This window comes from Oncorhynchus masou, chromosome 32 (genome assembly GCF_036934945.1).
Source record: "Oncorhynchus masou masou isolate Uvic2021 chromosome 32, UVic_Omas_1.1, whole genome shotgun sequence".
Classification (NCBI taxonomy): domain Eukaryota; kingdom Metazoa; phylum Chordata; class Actinopteri; order Salmoniformes; family Salmonidae; genus Oncorhynchus; species Oncorhynchus masou.
In genome coordinates, this window is record NC_088243.1 from 30,230,702 (window position 1) to 30,246,382 (window position 15,681).

The 15,681-nt window shown below is 43.7% G+C and overlaps 1 protein-coding gene and 1 pseudogene across 2 annotated transcripts; one reads left to right on the forward strand and one right to left on the reverse strand.

Annotated features, from left to right (window-relative positions):
• The first annotated feature begins 3,734 nt into the window (after positions 1-3,734).
• Positions 3,735-7,976, forward strand: LOC135527191 (hepatic sodium/bile acid cotransporter-like; annotated as a pseudogene).
• On the reverse strand, positions 7,953-12,813 carry LOC135525899 (sushi domain-containing protein 6-like). Of its 2 annotated transcripts, none has more exons than XM_064953862.1 (8): positions 12,633-12,813; positions 12,084-12,235; positions 11,438-11,629; positions 10,914-11,303; positions 10,585-10,779; positions 10,236-10,398; positions 9,498-9,895; positions 7,953-9,389 (listed from the first exon to the last, which is right to left on the reverse strand). In XM_064953862.1, the coding sequence occupies exons 2-8, from the start codon at positions 12,199-12,201 to the stop codon at positions 9,364-9,366; spliced, it is 1,482 nt and encodes a 493-aa protein (XP_064809934.1). In that variant the 5' UTR covers positions 12,202-12,235; positions 12,633-12,813; the 3' UTR covers positions 7,953-9,363. The 2 variants fall into 2 exon arrangements, with proteins under 2 accessions (XP_064809934.1, XP_064809933.1); XM_064953861.1 differs by having other exon boundaries at positions 10,914-11,306.
• Positions 12,814-15,681: the final 2,868 nt, after the last annotated feature.

Here is a 15,681-nt window from a genome sequence, read left to right on the forward strand (position 1 = left end):
AGCAGGCATCAGCTGTGTAGCCGAGTGATAATAGGACCAATGAGCAGCAGTAAATGAAACAGGGAGCCGTTCGGTAGTCGATTACTATGCTAGGTGAGCGGGAGACAGTGTTCAGGAAGCTAGCAGACCGAGGCTAGCAGATGGTTCTCCACCACATCCACGACGCAGAGGCTGGTTGAGAGCACATCGGCCGAATTACATCAGCGGATCAGCAGACCAGTCATGATGCTTGAGGCTAACTGTTGCATGCTTCTGGACGTTAGCAACAATAGCCACTTGGTAGCAGCTAGCTAGCTGCGAAGATCCAGTGTAATGGTCCAGAGCTTGCGGCAGGAATCCGGTGATGTAGTGGGGGGAAAAAGCAGTCTGAAATGCTCAGGACTGATATTGCGCTGTTCAGACTGGCAGGTATAATACCAGGCTATCGCGGCTGGTGTCCGTGCTAAAGCTAAAGACCTCTAGCAGTGGCTAACAATGACTAAATAGCTAGTAGCTAATTAGCTGGCTAGCCTCTGATGGAGGTTCCAGTTATAAGGTCTAATAAATAGCAGATCTGTACCACATTGGGTGAGGCGGGTTGCAGGAAGGTATATTTAATTAGAAAATTGAAAAAAATAGATTGAAATGTATACAACAAAAAAACTAAAAAGACATTGGACATGGGACAAAAACAAATACGTTTTACTGCTGCGCCATCTTGGTAAAGCCTCCAAGAATGCATGTATGATTGGGCACACCACTGCATCTATTTTTGGGGGCACTGTGCCTGTTTGTTGCTGTCTGAATAGCACAGGTTGATGAGAGGCCCTGTCAACAAGGGCGCCGCCAGGGATTTTGGGCCCCATGAAAAGATATCACATTGGGCCCCACCACCACAGGCCACACCAACCATGCACAATTGCTGTAACCACACACTTCCAGAACCCAATTGTCTCATTCAAAGCTTTAAATAACTCTACCTTGCAGGCTTGCAACTCTCTTGTAGTCCAATATTTACTGTACGATATTTACTGATAGTGAGCTGTGAAAATATAACACTGTGCAGACATGCATGCAACATTCTGCATACAGTGGAATTCCCTATTTGATGCAAGACTGATACCCTCTATAAGAAATGTGCTAAAGGCCGTCTTTTACAGTCTAAATGTACATTTTATGGTAAAATTCTTGAATGGAAAATTCTCTTAGATTTATTTTGTTCTTCATTAATATTAACTTAAATATACATTAACCTCCAGTTAAAATAAATTAACAATCTATAGAATGATATAACAAACAAAATAATAAATTCAGCAGCAGAACTAAGTATACATACCAACTAGAAAATAAGCAGCAGCATGGCAAGACTGCAAAGCCTGTCCTGGGACATAGTGGACCTCAAATTGTTTTTTAATCAGTTTTAGCTTACTGAAAAATATAATATAAAAATATATGTAAAGCAATGCACAATTCTCCAAAAATGCTTTGCAGCTGCATCTAACAAATTGCATTCAGGAGACCAAGAGTGAATAAGTTAGTGGGGTAAGTGGCAGCATAAACAGTGTTCAGGTGTCTTACTTCATTTTGAAACTCAGGTGTAAGATCTCTGGAATACTTCATGATCAGTGGTTAGCACACAGAAGGGACTTTATCCTCACTAATCTGCCCAACTTTCAGAACAGCAGAAAATGATAGTGTCCAAGTCACTTATGATGTTGTCCATAGCAGTAAAAAACACTGTGTTCCAAAACTACTTTGCTGCACTTTCCTGAGCTGTCTCCTCTTGAGAGGTCTCACCATGGAATGTCTTCCTTTTCCTCTGACAGCTGTGTTCCTTGAGGTTAAACATCCATTTGTGTAGCAGTCATTGTTGCCTCAGACAGGAGAGACTCACATCCATCTCTAAGAGCCTGCATCTCTTCCTTTACGGCTCTGATATTGGCTGCCTCTGTGTCAAGTGAGATTTTTCCTGACTGTAGAATCACATTCCTGTCCTCAATGCATTGCAGTACCTGCAATTATGCCAAATTATATGTCATTGAACACAATGCTGCTCACCTCCTTCAGTTAAGAGTAGGGCTGCTTCAGGGGTATGGAGATGAGGAGACAGGGCTGTTGAGCCTGAAGCTGCATCTGTTGGGCCTGGCACCAGGCAGAGGCAGGGACAACTGATTTAGTATGAATAGCTTGCTAAAATGTTGCCTGCATTGATTAAATGTCAGCAAAAAGAGGAGCAAAATGTAAACACTCAGAATTTTCTGTGACAATATTTAGTAACTAATGTCAGGGGAGCAAAAGTTGCCTCTTTCACCATGAACAAAGCTAACAGGTTAATTTCCACCACTCACGGACTACACCCTCCTTCCTTTGTGAAAAATTGGGTGACATACTGTCGCCCTTTCTTTTCTCTCACCTGTCTTTCTTTACATTTTTTTGGAAGCCAGATTTTTCTTTAGGTAGCTGAGACATGATGCTCCACCGTCACTCCTCACTCACAGTTCACTGCTAGCATGTACCGTTTACGCCTGGTTTGGGGGCAGGACCGAATTATTTAATCTAAATAAAGGGTGAGGAGGTGGGGGGGTTAGTACACTGTAAATAAAATATTATATTAATGATGATAGGTTAATAATTGAATATTGAAAACATTTTACCTAATGTTCTAATAATTTTTTAGGGCCCGTCAGTCACAGGCCCTTAGAATTGTCCTAACTTTCCCCCCTCATATGGCTCCCCAGCCTGTCAGTGGGTGCCTATTGAATCGCATAAGGATAGCAAAGCATCTAGAAAAACAAATCCTACTCATCCAATTCATTATGCTAACATTGCTATGTTTGCTCCTTAGTCACAAGGAAAGTGGCATATTCTTAAAAAAATGATTTGCCCCTTATCCTAGCAGCTGAAAGTCACAGAATATCTTAGAGCGCTCGGAGAAATGCCAAAGGGTAATACTAACCGCTGCGTGGTCAGACTGAGTGACAATGGCATGCATTTATAGAGTAGTCTACTAACTCTCTGGACTGGTGAGACATTATCTGCATAGCTACAGAGTCATTCAACACTACAGGACATATTTTAATCATATTTTGAGGTGAAATGTCACCTGGTAGCAAAATACATGAATTGATATTGCTGTTCAAGTTTCATCTTGTATATGAATTGTGCGTTTGAATTGAGTGATACATTATACACTGAGTATACCAAACATTAGGAAAACCTTCCTAATATTGAGTTGTACCACCCCCAACCCAGCAGCGTTGCAGTTCTTGACACAATTTTTTGTCTTGCCCACACATACACAATCCATATCTCAATTGTCTCAAAGCTTGAAAATCCTTCTTCAACATGTTTTCTCCCCTTCATCTACAGTGATTGAACAAGTAATTGAACAAGTGACATCAATAAGGGATCATAACTTTCATCTGGATTGACTTGGTCAGTCTATGTCATGGAAAGAGCATGGAAATGTCATATAAAAGGTAGTTAATGTTTTAAAAACTCTGTTTTTGTAGCTATTTCAAGAACTAAACTGTCTTATTGTGAAAATAGTAATACTCGTGGAAGTTAATTCAAAGTTTGATCACAAGGTTGAAGTATAAGAGTAAACATGATGAGTTTTAACTGCAGTTGATCAAGTCCAAGAGACAACAAAGAACCCTTTGCTCTCTATTGACATAGGATATATTTTGTCTGTTTGATTTTTACGTTCTGTGTCTCAAGGTATAATAAATATAAAGTAAATGAACAACTTTAGGATGAATGGCACCATGAACCAGACAGAGGGGCAGCACAGAGACAACTATGACGTTTGGAATGACAGCAACACCTACAACATCACACCTCTCAATGTAACCGCTGTCTTCCAGTCCCCTCATCCCCCCTGGTCATGGACAAGGCCATCAGTGGCATCACCATCATCATCCCCTTCATCACCATGGTGTCCCTGGGCTGCACCATGGAGATCTCCAAGATCAAGGCCCATATCCTGAAGCGGTGGCCATTGCAGTGGTGGCCCAGTTTGGTATTATGCCCCTCACTGCCTTCAGTCTGGCCAAAATCTTCCAGCTGGGCCCCATAGAGGGTGTGACCATGCTGATCTGTGGCTGCTGTCCGGGGGGAAACCTCTCCAACATCTTCACCCTGGCCCTGAAGGGTGACATGAACCTCAGGTGAAACTCATTGATATGTCTGTTGTGAAGAGATTACAGCAGTCTGCTCCATCAGGCTGCTGAGGGTTTTCAGCACATTTCGTCAGACCACAGAGGCTATTAACATGTCGGACAAAACCTAAATGGTAACTTCTTGAAAGTAAATTTGTTTCACAATAGAAAAATGCAAATGTTGAAATAATTTTGCACATGGCATGAATGCTAAACAACAACAAAAAATCACACAAACTCAGTTAATAAAATTTGGAATGAAAATTATAAAAAGTTTAATTCCCCCTTCTCTTTAAATCCTACAGCATTGTAATGACCACATGTTCTACTGTTCTGGCCCTGGGTATGATGCCTCTGCTGCTCTTCCTATATTGTCATAGCTTCAATAACTTGGAAAATACTGTGCCTTACACCGGCATCACCATAGCTCTCATCATGACACTAGTGCCCTGTGCCATTGGCATAGCCATCAACCATTTGTGTACCACAATACGCTCAGATCATAATAAAAGTAAACTGAAATACAGGTCCCAGATTCACAGTTCTTACACAAAAACTTAAGTAGCTTCTTCAGAAAAAAAATAAGAAGTTCATAATATAGTTTGTAAATTCAATTACTCAACAATATCTTAAGATTGAATGATTTTCTCACAAACATCTCAAATACACTGCTCAAAAAAATAAAGGGGACACTTAAACAACACAATGTAACTCCAAGTCAATCACACTTCTGTGAAATCAAACTGTCCACTTAGGAAGCAACACTGATTGACAATAAATTTCACATGCTGTTGTGCAAATGGAATAGACAACAGGTGGAAATTATAGGCAATTAGCAAGACACCCCCAATAAAGGAGTGGTTCTGCAGGTGGTGACCACAGACCACTTTTCAGTTCCTATGCTTCCTGGCTGATGTTTTGGTCACTTTTGAATGCTGTCGGTGCTTTCACTCTAGTGGTAGCATGAGACGGAGTCTACAACCAACACAAATGGCTCAGGTAGTGCAGCTCATCCAGGATGGCACATCAATGCGAGCTGTGGCAAGAAGGTTTGCTGTGTCTGTCAGCGTAGTGTCCAGAGCATGGAGGCGCTACCAGGAGACAGGCCAGTACAACAGGAGACATGGAGGAGGCCGTAGGAGGGCAACAACCCAGCAGCAGGACCGCTACCTCCGCCTTTGTGCAAGGAGGAGCAGGAGGAGCACTGCCAGAGCCCTGCAAAATGACCTCCAGCAGGCCACAAATGTGCATGTGTCTGCTCAAACGGTCAGAAACAGACTCCATGAGGGTGGTATGAGGGCCTGACGTCCACAGGTGGGGGTTGTGCTTACAGCCCAACACCGTGCAGGACGTTTGGCATTTGCCAGAGAACACAAAGATAGGCAAATTCGCCACTGGCGCCCTGTGCTCTTCACAGATGAAACCAGGTTCACACTGAGCACATGTGACAGACGTGACAGAATCTGGAGACGCCGTGGAGAACGTTCTGCTGCCTGCAACGTCCTCCAGCATGACCAGTTTGGCGGTGGGTCAGTCATGGTGTGGGGTGGCATTTCTTTGGGGGGCCGCACAGCCCTCCATGTGCTCGCCAGAGGTAGCCTGACTGCCATTAGGTACCGAGATGAGATCCTCAGACCCCTTGTGAGACCATATGCTGGTGCGGTTGGCCCTGGGTTCCTCCTAATGCAAGACAATGCTAGACCTCATGTGGCTGGAGTGTGTCAGCAGTTCCTGGAAGAGGAATGCATTGATGCTAAGGACTGGCCCGCCCGTTCCCCAGACCTGAATCCAATTGAGCACATCTGGGACATCATTTCTTTCTCCACCCACCAACGCCACGTTGCACCACAGACTGTCCAGGAGTTGGCGGATGTTTTAGTCCAGGTCTGGGAGGAGATCCCCCAGGAGACCATCCGCCACCTCATCAGGAGCATGCCCAGGCGTTGTAGGGAGGTCATACAGGCACGTGGAGGCCACACACACTACTGAGTCTTTTTTTAAACTTGTTTTAAGGACATTACATCAAATTTGGATCAGCCTGTAGTGTGGTTTTCCACTTTAATTATGAGTGTGACTCCAAATCCAGACCTCCCATGGGTTCATAAATTTGATTTCCATTGATAATTTTTGTGTGATTTTGTTGTCAGCACATTCAACTATGTAAAGAAAAAAGTATTTAATAAGAATATTTCATTCATTCAGATCTAGGATGTGTTATTTTAGTGTTCCCTTCATTTTTTTGAGCAGTGTATATTATTACAAACTTAAAATGTTTGTTGCTTGGCAACCGATTTAGCTAGCTATCTATCTCGGATGACAATCATGTTAGCATATTTCCTACTGAGATTACTGTTCTAAAACATATTCTTGTGGTTAAAATAATCAACACTGAAACTCAGATTAAGTTTATTCTCTCACTACCCTGAGTTTAAAAGGGTTTAGCTATTTTAGAATAAGAAAAAATCCCAAAATTTTAAATAATCTAACTTCTTAACTTTTTGCTTAAGGAGAAACATAAGAAATAGCGCAAGAACATTTCCAATAACCTTTTTGAGGAATAGCAACTTTACTTAACTTTCTTCATATGTCTATAGTTAATTAAAAAAATGTCAGTTAAGAATACATTTCTTCTTAAGAAGGTTTTGTGAATCTGGTCCCAGGTCTTGTATTTTTGACCAAAAAAGTGACATGTCTGGAGAGATACACTGAGTGGACAAAACATTAGGAACACCTTCCTAATGAGTTGCCCCCCTTTTGCCCTCAGAACAGCCTTCAATTTGTCAGGGCATGGACTCTACAAGGTGTCAAGTGATACACAGGGATGCTGGCCCATGTTGGCTCTAATACTTCCTACAATTGTGTCAAGTTGGCTGGATGTCCTTTGGGTGGTGGACCATTCTTGATACACACGGGAAACTGTTGAGCGTGAAAAACCCAGCAGCGTTTGCAGTTCTTGACACACTCAAACCGCCTGGCACCTACTAATGTTTTGTACACACAGTGTATAAGAGTGTACCCTTTTATAACATTTTGTTTCTAATGCATTTATACAGCATGTTGTAATTACTAAAGGACATGAATGGACAGCCTCTGTAAAAGCATGCCTGATTTGGCAGAGCTTTTACTCCACAGGTTGGTCTAAGAGTCTTACTGATTGCCTACATGGGCATTGGCGTCACGTCAGGCATCTCCATTGGGGGAACAGTGTGGGTGGTTTTCTCACCCCAACTCATGGCCGCAGTTGCACTGATGCCCCTGACAGGCTACCTGCTGGGATACATCATGTCCACCATCTTCAAAGTCAATCATCAGTAAGTGCACTGCTGTATTCATCTGTTCAAGGATGGGGTCAAGGGGCATGTATCCATTCATTGCTATCAATAATAATATAGTCGAGTGAACCATGTAACAAATATTTTCTCCGATGCAGGAGGACTATTTCTATGGAGACAGGCTGTCAGAACATCCAGCTTGGCCTTTCACCCAGAGATCATTGGCCCCCTTTATCTGTTCCCACTGATCGACATCATATTCCAGGGAGGCGAGGCACTACTTTTCATCATCCTCTTCAGCTGTTACCAAAGCTTCAAGCCACCAGATTAGGGTAAGTGTCACAGCTGTCTGGATAACTCTAAAGTAGGTGTGGCTCACAGAACTTAATGTAGCCGAACCACGCTGTCGTTAGTGTGCAAGACTGTTTGACAAAATAAACGCAGTCTTTCTTCTAAAATAATCTCTTTCTCTCCCATAGCAAAGCCTTTATACCTGGCAGTGTAGGAAGTAAAGTTGCTATTGGTTGACAAGAACAAAATGTTGCACAGCTCAAATTATATTTAATCAAAATTATCACAGGGTATATACAGAGTGAAATTAACTATCTTCACACCAATTGCATTGTTTAGTCCCAAAGGAAATCCAAAGCAACTGAAACCATTTGAATAGACATGACACTAAGCTTCTGTACATAAATGACCTGTTTTTCATTCATTATGGTTAACCCTATTAACTTTAATCTCACATTATGCCCTTATGAGTCAACCAAGGTGGCAAAGTTAAAAGACCCGTCTTCATATAATTTCCCAAGAATTGCGGAAGCGTCAAAGGAACCATGGCTGATCAACAGCATTCTGAACATGAATATATTAAATACTCAATTAAGTTTCCCTATCTAGACTTAATTAAAACAATTTCAAAAACAACCCACAAATAAATAGTAAGTATTAGGTGTCCAAGAAACACCAACTATGCTCCAATTTGTTACATCACTAAGCTGTGGCGACTGAAAATGTACATTCATTTTAAAATCCTTTTCAGGAATGAAACCCAATACAGATGGTGTTTGTGCATAGAAGTGGAGATCTAAGGCCATTAGAGAAAGGGTGTACTGACATGAGTGAGAGAATATGAATGCTAAGACCAATGTCAATGAGCTGAGAAAAGGTGTGCCTCAACCTTGGGAACACTTGCCTTAAGCAAAATCTTCAAATAAGTGCGTGGGGAAAACATTGAGTTCAAAACCATGATCAGAAAGGATGTGACATCAAATGGTTGTGCCATAAAGAACCCCAATGAGAATATGAAAAGTTAAAATCATACGTTCTTATCATTAAAATGTTAAGAGTAATTGTAAAATCTGTGTATGTGTGAGAATGACTGGTTCAATCTAAGTTGCAGTTGTCGTCATCATGCATCATGCCTGTTGTGCTGCAGTGATCATGTAAAAACAGGTTGACATGGTACAAATTGGTGATGGGGGAAATGATTCTCAAAATGTGTTTGCAGCATTAACCATCATGGGGAAAAAAATAAATAAAAATACATATGGATTACAAATACAGAATTTTCAAAAGGCATATTGAGCCATTCAAAAAAAACTTCCAACATACTGGGTGCTCTCTTATGTCTCTGCACTAAGCCAATGGTTAAAAGAGCACGTGTCAGACACTGGACATAGTGTAAGAAGTCCTATAAAATTGCTAAGCATGTATGTACATGTGAAATCCCTCTTCCCCCATCCAGAGGAGGGCACAGAAGTAACATTCTGCTGAGAATGACACAGCCTCACTTAGTGCCCCAAAAGGGGGTGGGGGGATAGTCTTGTGTTGGCAGCTGCTGCAGTGGGGAGCTCCAGACAGGCCTCTGGCTCAACACAGCAGGTCAACAGCAACCCTGTCAGCAACTCTGGGTGTTTCCGTAACATACACCCCAGCGTCTGCAGCATGCTTCAGGCCTCCTTTAACAAAGGCATATCTGCAGGACGAAACAAGATACATCAATACACTGTATGCATATATGGGCATTATCAACCAATACATGCATGAAGAGAGGCCTGTTTGGAGAGATAGATCGACGTCCCACCGTCAGAGTAGTCCATCTCAGAGTTGAGGGGCAGGCTGTGCTGCTCACTGCATGTGGAGTCCCTCCGCAGTGAGGGTGAAGGCACTGCAGCAGCAGCCTGCTCCAGGCCCCAGCGGAAGGAGGATGAGAGAGAGGAGGGAAAGGCGAAGGATGATGGTACTGGGTGAACCACTGCCATCTCTGAGAGCTGGGGGAGGGTGGAGGGCCTGGCTTGAGCAATGAGAGGTTCTGTCGTCCCTGCAGCTTGCTGGCCCTCTGACAGCACTATCTGGACTCGGGACTCAGAGCTGAGACTCAGAGTCCCTTCCCCACACACCGCCTCCTCGTAGGAGGGCAGGGCCACCTGTACCCCCTCCACCATGATGGACACGGGCTGGCCTGACACCCCCTGCTCACGGCTGAGGGGGAGCACAGAGGAGTGGAGCAGTCTGTTAATAGCTCATTACTTTAGACTCTTAAAGGAAAGACTCACCCATTTAGAAAGTTATCGTATTTCTACATTTCTGAGCTATGGACTATCGATCCCCAGGGTCATATGTTTTCATGTGTAGCCGAACTATTCACCATTCAAGCAGATATGAATACAGCTGGAATGAGAAGTTTTGCCTCATATGAACTATTTCTGCCTGCTTGAACAGTTATGAGACATGCACACCCCTGGAGTACACACAGCTTTAGTAGGATTAGCCTACCACAGCTGAGACTGAATAAGCATGTTTGTGGTTTCAGGCCACTCACCGGCTGTGGTTGAAGGACTTGAGTTTAGGCTGCAGCAGGACAAACAGGACCACCAGCAGCAGGACAAACAGGACCACCAGCAGCAGGATGAGTGCTACAGAGCTGGCAGTGGAGGCCACAATGGATAGGGTGGGTATGCTAAACACAGGGGTAGGGTCTCTGTCTGTAAGAGGGGAAGCAGGCAATGAGACCACACTCAAACACTGTCCATTAAAAAGCCTGAGGCTTCAAAAGGTAGCATTGTATAATTTCATCTTACAGGTTGATACAACAATAAAACAAATAGTTCAAGCTACCTAACACTGAACCCTGGAGAATAAGACCGTGTAATCACAATATGGTCACCAACCTTGGTCCAGGAGACAGCTAATCTGCATGGAGCCGTCCCACTCCCCGTCCTGACAGGTCAGGTATTTATAGTCTCCCTTCAGGATGTAGCCTTCATCACAGAAGTACTCGATCACAGTGTGATGGTTTAGTCTATGGCAGGGGGACGGGTGGCAGGTATATCCCCCATTCTCTGGTTCAAATGGAGGCAGACACACTGTCGACAAAAAAAAAAAAAAAAAAAAAAAAAAAGAGGACCATTATCAGTGAGCGCACTAACCAAATTTTAGACTTAAAAATATGTTAGTGTGTTTGGAATGAATTCAAAGTATTTAGTAAAGCCATTAGTACCATCACTGCGTATGCAGCGGGGTGGGTCTGAGGACCAGCAGCCCAGGGGGGTGCAGGTGATAATGTTGGGCCCGTCCTCCAGGAAGCCTGGGTCACAGCTGTACTGGAGCACCGTGCCCACAGGGAAGGAACCTCTGTTGGTCTCTGTCAGGTTGACTGACCCATGCTGGACCATGAACGGCCTCACACATCCTTGGTTGACACAGCTAATCTGCATGGGGCCATCCCACTCCCCTTCCTGACAGGTAATATATTTGTATTTGTAGTCTCCCCTCAGGATGTAGCCTTCATCACAGAAGTACTCAACCACAGTGCCCTGGCCTAGCTGGTGGCAGGGAGAGGGGTGGCAGATGTACCTTCCATTTTCGAGCTCAGACGGAGGCCGGCACACTGCTGGTCAGAAACAACACAATCATGTTATAGTTATAATCCTGCATTAACTTCATTTTGATTTCAACTGGAGAGAAATTATACTCATCACAATGAGTTATAGTGGTGTCCACATTGTGGAGAGAACCACTCACAGTCACTCTGTATGCAACGGGGTGGGTCTGAAGTCCAGAGGTTAAAAGGGGTGCAGGTGAGGATGCTGGGCCCATCAGCCAGGTAGCCTGGGTCACAGCTGTACTGGAGCACTGTGCCCACAGGGAAGGAACCCCTGTTGGTCTCTGTCAGGTTGACCAGGCTGTTCTGCACCATGAAGGGCCTCTCACATCCTGAGGGACAAAAGGGCATATAATTGATGCTAGAACATTCTGATGTTAATGTTCTATTTGATGGTTTTAAAACAATGTTGTTAAAAGTTATTTCTGATGCTTATATAATATCAATGAGTCATGGGAGCAGAGTTGGCACAAGGCAAGAGAGGATCTCTAGCAACAGCTTCAAGCCCCCATCCACATCCAGCATTTTTTACTAATCAGCTATGGGAAGGAGAGAATGTGGGGACTTGACACCTTAATATTGCATGTGGCAGATGTGGGCCAGCTGTTTGCTCAAATAAACCCAATTCCGATGTTACAATTGACCATAAAGGGCAATGTACATCTAGCATTATTAGACTTAAAGAGGGGAGCTGAATCTTAGCAGGGTAAAAGCAGCTGTAGTGTACGGAAAGGAGGAATGAAGATGTGTGAGAGAGCCATTTGCTGAAGATGAGTGATCTCTTACCTGACCCTTGTCCAGTGGATAGCACAGTCAGGAAGAGCAACAGAGAAATTGATTGCTTGTCTGCTGAGGTGGGCAGCCCAAGGGCTTTTGACGTGGACTCTAACATTCCATTGCACATCTTTTACTTCCACTGCAGAGGTAGTCAGCTCAACCTAGGTGATATAAGAGCATCCCCATCACAGCTCTAGTGATGCTAGCTACATTTGACGGAGCCAATACTAACATTCAATTTGATAGCTAGCTAGCCAGCCAGCTTGTTACGTTCTGTTAGGTCATACTGTACCCAGGTCCATTTTGTTTTAAGCTAGCTAACTTAGCTACACCACAAAACCTGACAAGCAGCGGTACTAGCTAACGTTATTTATCGCCAGACGTCAGCACACTAGCTAACTGCGAATCAATTAGCTCTAGCTAGAACTAGCTATGCTAACAACATAACCCTTAGCCATCTATAGTAGCTGCATAGCCAACGAACTAGCGTTAGCTCTGCTTGTAGCTAGCAACGTCCGCTATACTATACTTAACTAACGTGTCGCTTTGCATGCTTACCCACACAACAATACAGCCAGTTAGATCCTCCTCCACCCTCTTCCTCGCTTACTGTGGATACATCTGGATCATAATATCAGTCTCTGTCGAAGTAAAAAAGACAACTGTCCTTCGCCAGATGAATGAACAATGCCCGATCAGGGGAGACTGGAAATCGCCGGGTAGGCTGAGCTCTTCTACTGGACTGGGTTCTTCTTTTACGTTTTATGGCAGACTTCACCTATTGATGTATTGCCGCCACCTACTGTATGGGATATTGAAACAAAACAAAAAGTATATATCCCCACTCCTTCTGTCACATTCAAATCACACAGTAGTGGAAAAAGTACTTAATTGTCATACTTGAGTAAAAGTAAAGATGCCTTAGAAAGTGACTCAAGCAAAAGTGAATGTCACACAGTAAAATACTTGAGTAAAAGTCTAAAAGTATTTGGTTTTAAATCTACTTAGGTATCAAAAATGTATTGACGGATAATCAGGGGCACACTCCAACACTGAGACATATTTACAAATTAAGCATTTGTGTTTAGTGAGTCCGTCAGATCAGAGGCAGTAGTTGATGACCAGGGATGTTCTCTTGATAAGTGTGTGAATTGGACCATTGTCCTTTCCAAATGTAACAATTACTTTTGGGTGTCAGGGAAAATGTATGGAGTAAAAAGTACTTTTTTTTCTGAATGTAGTAAAAGTTTGCCAAAATATAAATAGTAGAGTAAAGTACAGATACCCCAACAAATGACTTAAGTAGTACTTTACACCACTGAAATCACATCCCTACCAAGGCTCAGGTGCCTGTGAGGATGGAGCATTCAATCGACAGGATTCCTTGTAATGCCTCTGTAGAAAAATAATGCCTGTTTTTTCAAATTTCCTCTCCGCTTGCGTTGTGCAGTTGCTATTTAAATATATTATTTAACTAGGCAAGTCAGTTAAGAACAAATTCTTATTAACAATGACGGCCTACACCGGCCAAATCCATTGATAACCAAAGTAATAAACGCTACAAAGGCCACCTTCTTAACATGTAAAATGTCAGGATCCCTCTGTTGACATCATCTTGTGTCTTTACTCTTACTATCATTACTTCTTCAACTACACTCTTGTCAATAGTCGAGACAGGAGACATTCTGGACAGCCCTTATTCTTGCCTCCTCCATCTCCTTCACCCTAGCAGGACACTTCAGAAATTTGGGTGGATGTTCACCAACACAATTGCAGCATTTAAGCTTAGCTGGCATATAATACTCCTCCCTTCTACATACACTTGACACATGATCAAATCATTTACCACACTGCATGGGTTTGGGCACTAAGGCTCTCACAGAGAATCTCATATAATCCAAATACACGTGAGAAGGGAGAGACTCATCAAAAAAACAATAGAATGGATGGAGTGGTCTTCCGCACTCCATCTAGCATGCGGATCAGTCGTTGTTCACCAACCACTTGATCCAATTCTTCACGTATATCCTTTGCATTTACTTCTCGCACCACCCCTTTATCCTTTGCATTTACTTCTCGCACCACCCCAGAGATAACACCCATGATAGGCGCCCTGTTTGGAAGATCCACACACAACACATTCCAATCCGACATCTTCTTGAGTCGCTCCTTCTGTTCCATAGAAACACAATTAACAAAATAAGCCCACTTCTCATTATTCTCATTATTCAACCCTCTGGCAGACCAGGGGGTTTGGTCAAGATGTTTACCAATATCAGACACGTACAAAGAAGGATTAGCTCAGTTTCAAGGGGGTTTATTTAAATAATAGATAAAAAAGAAAATGAGACCCCCTCTGGGATTCCGTCTTCTGGGTCTGGCTATATCCTGTAGGGCACAAAACCAAACTCCCTCTTCTTACCTCTGCAACCATACCACGGGAGTCCTTTCTTCCCCCATTCCTCCCGCGTGCTTTATGGGCCTTGTACAGCTGGTGAGCAATCCACCCTTGATTACTCACCAGCTCCCAATCAGCCCCAATTAGTCCTGGCTGGAGAGCCTGTCAAGACCTGGCACGTCCCGCAGATGGAGCCATCGCCTCGTGATGTATACTCCATCTGTTACCAGGCCTCGACGAGTCTCCCACTGGTGGCTGACCTGCTGTACCCCCCCTTCTCAATAGAGCATCCGTGGTTCCATGCTTCGCCCCTGACCTGTGCACAACAGAAAAAGAGAAGCGTTGAAGGGACAAGAACCACCTGGTGACCCGATCGTTTGTGTCCCTGGCCACCCAGACCAGGGGAAAATGGTCCGTGACCAGGGTGAAGTGGGTACCTAGCAGGTAATACTTGAGAGTGTTTAGCGCCTACTTCACCGCTAGACACTCTTTCTCAACAATAGAGTATTTATTTTCTCTAGGCATCAGCTTTCGGCTTATGTACATGATGGGGTGCTCCTCCCCCTCGTGTACCTGATACAGAACGACACCTAGTCCCGTATCACAGGCGTCTATCTGGACCACCATCGGCACCTGGAAATTGGGCGTTACGAGAATCGGATGGGAGCACAGCGCTTCCTTCCGGTCACAACTTGCAGACCTGTTTTCGAGTTGCTGTGCTGTGCGTTTTGTTGCCAACCTATTTTGCTACCTGACAATTTTACGGTTTTTACTTTTTAATTACTGTTGTTATACACACACACACACACATATATATATATATATATATATTTTTTTTTTCCACCCACAACTTTTTCACTCCGGACGCTTTATCTGGACACGATTCGTCAGGACCTCCAACACCCGAAGCTAAGTAGTAACATTAACATGATGCCTTCTAATTGCAGTCGCTGTACTCGCCTTACGGCGAGGATAGCTGTGCTACAAGCCCGGCTTCAGACGCAATCGTTAGGCAAGGGTAATTTCAGTGTAGGAAAGGATGAAACAGCGTCTGTGCCACCAGCAAGTACAGATAGTAGTATAAATCCCCTGGCACAGTCCCCGCAGCCGGACAACTTTCTCACGGTTTCTGGAAGGAAATGCTGTAGGAACGCTCAACCGGTGTCGCTCATTCAGCCGACAGAAACTTTCAACCGGTTTTCCCCATTA

Bases quoted from the DNA above. Each gene is read 5' to 3' on its own strand.
- LOC135525899 (XM_064953861.1), bottom strand. From the start codon at position 12,201: ATGTGCAATGGAATGTTAGAGTCCACGTCAAAAGCCCTTGGGCTGCCC. The intron at 11,307-11,437 runs GTGAGTGGTTCT...GTTTCTGACCAG, and splicing joins CCGTTGCATACAGAGTGACT to CAGTGTGCCGGCCTCCGTCT. The intron at 10,399-10,584 runs GTTGGTGACCAT...CCCCTCTTACAG, and splicing joins TAGCTGTCTCCTGGACCAAG to ACAGAGACCCTACCCCTGTG.